General features: G+C 46.8%; 1 protein-coding gene across 1 annotated transcript; it reads left to right on the top strand.

The window, feature by feature from the left end:
• Nucleotides 1-3,675: 3,675 nt before the first annotated feature.
• Nucleotides 3,676-6,626, top strand: LOC119557721 (ATP-dependent DNA helicase DDX11). The gene is made up of 3 exons (XM_037870602.1): nt 3,676-5,493; nt 5,552-5,749; nt 5,809-6,626. The coding sequence occupies exons 1-3, from the start codon at nt 3,766-3,768 to the stop codon at nt 6,442-6,444; spliced, it is 2,562 nt and encodes an 853-aa protein (XP_037726530.1). The 5' UTR covers nt 3,676-3,765; the 3' UTR covers nt 6,445-6,626.
• Nucleotides 6,627-6,822: the final 196 nt, after the last annotated feature.

Raw genomic sequence — 6,822 nt, forward strand, 5'->3', positions numbered from 1 at the left:
GCTAGCATACTCTTATTTTTCCATTCACCACTCTTCACAACTCCGTTTCAATGAATCCATAATCGCGGATGGCGGGCCACCTCCTCGGATTCAAATTCATTCATCCACGATTCCATTCTTCCATTCGCTTGGCCAACTCAACTCGAATCAACTCCGATTCCAACTCCAACTCCATCTCCAGCTCCATCGAACCCATCGAGAATACCCCTTTGGAAATCGCACAAATTACGTTCCAAAGATCAACTACCGCAATCGATCTGGCGAATTAAATTCCCTCAAATAAACAATCGTCATCATCGTCGTCGCCGTGGAGATACCATCTCCAGAAACTCGACGTTTCCAGATCATCGCTTTCAATTTGTATCAAATATCTTCAAAGGACTTCGACTTTGACGGGGCCTCGATTTTTTCATCTCCCTTCCATTCATTTTTTCCCTTTGTTTGGACCTCCTCTATTTACATTCGCCCTCGAATGGCGGGGAGGAAAATAAAGGACTCGGGACTTTGTGAGGCACTCACATATTTATTTGATGATTGCCCTCTCATATCCCAATTTTCTTTATCTTTTTGTTTTTTGCCGTTTCCTTTATTTTTCTTTTTATTTTTGTTGCGCTTCCCTTTGGCGAGATTTGCGAGGCTCGCTAAATTGCATTCTGAACGCCCGAGCTGCGTTAAGTCAGAAGTCGATCAAGTGTGGATGCGTCGCGCAGATGTATCTGCAATCTGGAAACTGCATCTATACGTATATATCTATGTATCTGGATCCGTTCCTATGCGTCTGTGGAAGGCCGACAGTGCGTTTCGCAACCGTAAGTGTCAGTCATATTTTCTTGTTATTTTCATACACACATTTTCCACGAAGATATTTGATATATTATAAGAACAAATGTATATAATCTATATTTAGTTATGGTATTACTCATTTTAGATACCTTACATTTTACTTAAGTTTTCCTTAACACCTTTGAGCATCCTTACCAATTGAATAACAAATATATTTGTATTTTATTAAATTGCAGATTACTTATCATATTCCCTTTTTCATAATCTTTATCTCTTATAGAATTAAAAAGCCTTGAGCCTGTAATAATAATTTAGTCCGGCCGAAAGTCTTAGCAACTATGGCCGATTCCTCCCTGTACCTTAAGTTTTAAGCTTTTGGCAACAGTGTACAATAAATAAATAAAAAGCCTTGAATTTACCATCCTTTTTAATTGTTTTTCACATAGTACCTACTGAATTGTTCGCTCAGGTTTCGCTTAAACTTCTGAAACGCACTTTATTTGAAGTTTGCGGCTTATACAACCCACCAAAAGAGATAGAAAAAATGAGAGAAAATTCGTTTTGCAGCTTCGTTTCATTGCCATTTGTTTGGCATTTTACTGATTTCTTGTTTTTCTATTTACCCATTGTATTTTCCCGAAAAACATTCAAGTGGAAATCCTTTATTGAGTGCGATATTCCTACTCCTACTCCTACTCACATTTTACCATTGCCATTTTCCCATTTCGACAGTTTTCGAAATGCTATTTCTGTTTGTTGCATTTTGCATGCAAAATTTGTTTTCAGTTCTGGCCCATTGTTCAACCTCCATTGTCAGTTTTCCACTGTGCAGTGGCAGAATTTCTCGGCTTCTGTTTCTATTTCTACTTGTGTCTGCGGCCTTTGTTTCGCTTCCTTTCAATTGCATTTGGCCAGGGTAATTTGCATGCCCCTCCAGGACCAGGACCCTAAGTATTCCTATATCCTTAGCTACTTTCAACCCAATTCTCCCTCTGTCTGCATATGTTGCGGCCAGCATTTTGCATTGTCCTCCCATATCCATATCCATATCCATCGGACCATCGTGGTTGGATCTAAATGTTTGCGGACGGAGGATAAGTGAGCCCCTTAAGGTCCAAATATTTGACTCAAATTAGCCCAAAGGGAAGCCATCACAAATTGATATCGAGCACAAGGTATTTAAGATATAATATAATGCAATTCATTTAGTAAAAGAAAAATTCATTAATTTATAATTTATGTGTTATCAATAAATAGTTTTATAAACACCACTTGATTGGGCTGCAAAACCAGCCACTATCTCAGAGAATTCTCCCTCCAATAATCCACACAAAATTCAATTAATCCGGTTCTTTTCGGGGAATGTTTAACTTCCGAGGAGATACTACTGCTGTGAATTAATCCTCAAAATTGTTGAAAAAGTTCTGAAAGCTAATAGGCAAATTGCTGCATACATTCGGGGTCCCCTTTGGAATTCCAAATGGGGGATTTTAGGGGTTTTGCTGGATACATCGAAATAATTACAGAAAGAATTCCGGCTCAGGGGACTTTAATTGCTGAAAAGGAGAAGTGTTCGGGAAATCTGATTGCAAGACTGTGAAAAGATGTCTCGACCATCGAGTGAAGGGATTGCTTACAAAGTGCGGGTATTAACCTCTTGCTGAGTTTCGAAATCTGTTTGTTTTTAAATCGTTTAGTTCTCATAAAAATATTTATTTAATTTTTTTCCCAAATCCCTAATATAGAAAATAGTTATATATACATAATAACTTTCCCACAACAATATATATTTGAACATTAGGCTCTTAATAGCTCTATGGTTTTCACACTCGAATTTTTTGCAGCCAGTACCAATCAAATACTACCAAAAATCGCCATTACCGCTAAGTGCATTATTTACATGGCAACAGGGGAGAAAAACAGCAAAAATAAAAAAAAGAACCAAAGCCAAAAAAGTACAAATAAAGTGCGTTTATTTTATGGCCAGCAAATCAATCAACTTTATTAATTACAAGTAATTAAAGTTTAATTAAGAGCCCAGAACGGTGCTTCTTCTTGCTTTTGTTTCAAGGTTGCATGTGTGCGTGTGCTGTGCGCTGCGTGTGCGTGTGTGTGTGTGGGTGTTCGTGTGCTTTTGTGTGGAAATAAATGCAAATATTTATTTGGCAAAAGTCACAATTTGTGGAAGGGGCGGGCAAGTGGGCGGGGCGGGAACAAAATGGTGGCAAAAGTAGTGCGATATTGCTGTTGTTGCTGCTGCAATTTTGTTTGTCTGTTTAATTAAAGCAATATGTGGCCTCCAGGAAAGGAATGTTGGGTTAATTGACTCATCACTTATACGACAAACGAAGCACAAACAAACAAACAAGCACACAAACACACAGGCACACACACACACACATAAAGCAGGAGGAGCAAGAAGAAGAAGAATAAGAGAGAGGCAAAAGGCAGCGCAGTCGTCGAAAAAGAAAGAAGATGAAACAGTTCAAAGCCAACGAAAGGGGGCGGGGGCAGGGGAGGTGGGCGTGACCACCAATTGACATTTTGAAATTGTGGACTGCGAATTGTGGACTCCAAGTCGAAGGGCAACGCCCACACAGCTAACGCTAATAGTGGGAACAGCAGGTGCGGAGAGGCGCCCTCTGGCGGCCAGTAGGCCAAGCACTGTTTCGAAAAGCACAGACAGCCACCACTCTGCGTGTAGCGTGACCGTTCGTGGTATATTTAAAAATACCAAAAGTAAGGCATAAGTGCAATGTCAGGAAGCTGTCTCGGCTATGTTAGCGAAGTTTCACACCTGTTATAGCAAGTACACATCTTAGTGTGACCGTTTAGCCAGTCATTTGGTATATTTGAATAAATGGAAGACAAAGTATATTTCCCTACCCCTCCCCCTCTCTTCTATCAACTTTTCTTGGCGCGTCGTTTTTAATTGGCGTCGTTTTTCCGGCTTTCCCCCATTTTCCCCAGAAATGCTGGAAAATGGCCCAGTACGCACCGCAGCAGCCGCTGGCCACGCCCACCGCCCAGGAGTTTGGGTTCCCATACACGCCGTACGCCATCCAGGAGCAGCTGATGCAGGAGCTCTTCCAGGTGCTGGAGAGGGGGCAGGTGGGCATCTTCGAGAGTCCCACCGGCACGGGCAAGTCCCTGACCCTCACCTGTGGCTCGCTCACCTGGCTGGCGAGGCACGAGGAGCTGGTGCGGTCGGAAATGCTGGCGAGGATTCGCGGAGTGGAGCAGGAGCTGGCCAAACTGGAGAAGGAGGATGAGCAGGCCAAGGATTGGCTGGAGAGCCAGGGAAAGTCCAGGCTGCAGCGGGAGGAGCTGCGGAAGCTGCAGCACTTGCAGGAGCTGCTGGAGCAACAGGAGCAGCAGCTGGCGGAGTTAAGGCAGCGGGCTAAGGTCCATAAAAAGCAGAGGAGGCAGCCACCCGCCAAGCAGGAGGACCTCGAGAAGGACCCGGAACCCAACTCCGACTCGGACTCGGATGCAGAGCACCAAACCGCAGACGGACCCCAGGAGAGCGCCGAGGATCGCTATCGCCCAGTGCAGATATTCTTCTGCAGTCGCACCCACTCCCAATTGACGCAGATCGTGGCCGAACTCCGCAAGACCCCGCATGGCCAGTCGGTGAGGTGCATTTCACTCGGCTCCCGGCAGCAGCTGTGCGGGAATCCCCAGGTGCGCGCCCTCAAGCAAGTGGGCCTGATGAACGAGCGATGCCTGGAGATGGCCACCAAGAAGGCCCAGCCCAATCCCAGCAAGAAGAGTCGCCTTGCCACAGGGGCCAACAGTAGGTGCCCCTTCAAGGCGGCTTCTCTGGTGGAATCCCTGAGGGACTTGGCCCTGAGCGAGCCCCTGGACATCGAGGAGCTGGCCAGCGAGGGAGCCGCCTGCGGTGCCTGCTCCTACTACGCCTCCAGGTCCGCCCTGGAGCAGGCCCAACTCATCCTACTGCCCTACCAGCTGCTGCTCCAGAAGTCCGCCCGCAGCCAGCTGGGCATCAATCTCAGGGGCTCCATCGTCATAGTAGACGAGGCCCACAATCTTCTGGACAGTTTGGCCCAGCTGCATGGCGCCGAAATCAACCGGCAGCAGTTGGAGCGGGCCAGAGTGGAGATCTCTGGCTACAAGGAGCAGTTTCAAAAGCGCTTCAGCACCAAGAATCTCTTGAAGATCAACCAACTCATCTTCATAGTTCGCCGGCTGCTCAAAATCCTCGATCACGGTGGTCCCAACAACTCGAGGATGCTGCGCACCTATGAGCTGACCGCCGAGGGCGACTTCTTCAACATCGACCTGTGTGAGCTCCTGGACTTCTGCGCTCGCACTCGTTTCGCCAGGAAGGTCCAGGGACATGCGGCCAAGATGCAGAGGGAGCCGCGGCCCAGCGAAAATCAGCCGCCCATGTCGTCGGCGAGGAGTCTGATCCTCCAGCGATTGGCCGGCGAGCAAAAGCAAAAGGAGCAGTCCAAGCAGGTCAAGAGGAAGCTGGAAGAAATCGCGGACAAAGCAGAGGAGCCGCCAAAGAAGACAATCGTGGATGTAACTCCCTCACCCATAAGACCACTGCTGGCGTTCCTGGATACCCTCACCAGCAACGCAGAGGATGGGCGGATTTTACTAGATCCTCAGGCTGGAACTCTGAAGTATTTACTGCTCGATCCTGCCGAGCAATTTGCCGATATCGTTGGCGAAGCTAGAGCGGTGAGCCCCTCAAGTCGAAGATTAATTATCATTTGTACCACCTTTTAATGCTCTGCAGATTGTGGTTGCTGGTGGAACCATGCAGCCCACTCAGGAGCTGAAGGAGCAGCTGTTTGCCAGCTGCCAGGACCGCCTGGTGGAGCGTTTCTACAGCCACGTGGTGCCCGATGATGCGGTCCTGCCCTTTGTGGTGTCCCATGGTCCAAGGGGTGCTCCCTTGTGTTTTAAATTCGCACAGAGGGCAAGTCCGGAAATGGTGGGTTTTTTCCTAATCATACTCCAATATTGCCTGCCTAACTGATGACTCCTCGCCAGCTCCAGGAGCTCTCAATGGTCCTCCAAAACCTCTGCCAAGTGGTGCCAGGCGGAGTGGTTTGCTTTCTGCCGTCCTACGAGTACTTGGACAAGGTTTACCAACATCTGCAGCAGTGCGGAACTCTTGAGAATATTGGCCGCAAGAAGACCGTTTTCCGGGAGGTCTCCGGATCGGCGGAGCAGCTCCTGGAGAAGTATGCGCTGGCCATAAAGGCGTCCGGCTCAGGGGGCGCCCTGCTCCTGAGTGTCGTCGGGGGAAAGCTCTCCGAGGGCCTGAACTTTGCCGACGATCTTGGCCGCGCTGTTCTGGTGGTGGGTCTGCCATATCCCAACCGCCAGTCGCCGGAGCTGCAGCAGCGAATGCGGCACCTGGACGAGAGGCTGGGTCCCGGCTCCGGCAACGAGTTCTACGAGAATCTGTGCATCAAGGCGGTGAACCAGTGCATTGGAAGGGCAGTGCGCCACATCAGGGACTACGCCTGTGTGTATCTGCTGGATGAGCGCTTCGCGAACGCCCGTATACGGGGAAAGCTCCCCGAGTGGATTTCCCGCCACATTGTGGAGGCGGGCACCGGAAGAGGAGGCTTTGGAGCAGTCCAGGCGCGAACTGCCAGGTTTTTCAAGAGCAGATCCTGAAGAGATATTCTAATTTTGCACTTATTAAGTTAGACCTTTGATATTATTACTTTGGTACAGAAATTATTGAATCCTAAGATTGGCTAAAAGTTAATGAATTTATTAAGTTTCTATTTTCTTATTTACAAAATGAAAATGTTCCTTTTAATTTTAAGAATAACTTGAAATATTTAATTTAATTTATGCATGCATAATAAAAATTCTTATTAACATTTTAACATATAAAAATAATAATTTCATGAAGTATTAATATTCACGAGCATTAAAACAATTTCAAAATGGATAACAATTTTTTACTAATTAACAATCGATATTTATGTTTGAGTAGCCGCTACCTAGCAGGGAACCAAACCACACCAGGTCTGCAACTGCCATTGG

This window comes from Drosophila subpulchrella, chromosome X, assembly GCF_014743375.2.
Source record: "Drosophila subpulchrella strain 33 F10 #4 breed RU33 chromosome X, RU_Dsub_v1.1 Primary Assembly, whole genome shotgun sequence".
In the NCBI taxonomy this organism is placed as follows: Eukaryota; Metazoa; Arthropoda; class Insecta; order Diptera; family Drosophilidae; genus Drosophila; species Drosophila subpulchrella.

Excerpts from the sequence above, each read along its gene's own strand:
- LOC119557721 (XM_037870602.1), top strand. The coding sequence starts at position 3,766 with ATGGCCCAGTACGCACCGCAGCAGCCGCTGGCCACGCCCACCGCCCAG. Across the intron at positions 5,494-5,551 it reads TCGTTGGCGAAGCTAGAGCG|ATTGTGGTTGCTGGTGGAAC; the intron begins GTGAGCCCCTCA and ends AATGCTCTGCAG. Across the intron at positions 5,750-5,808 it reads AGAGGGCAAGTCCGGAAATG|CTCCAGGAGCTCTCAATGGT; the intron begins GTGGGTTTTTTC and ends ACTCCTCGCCAG.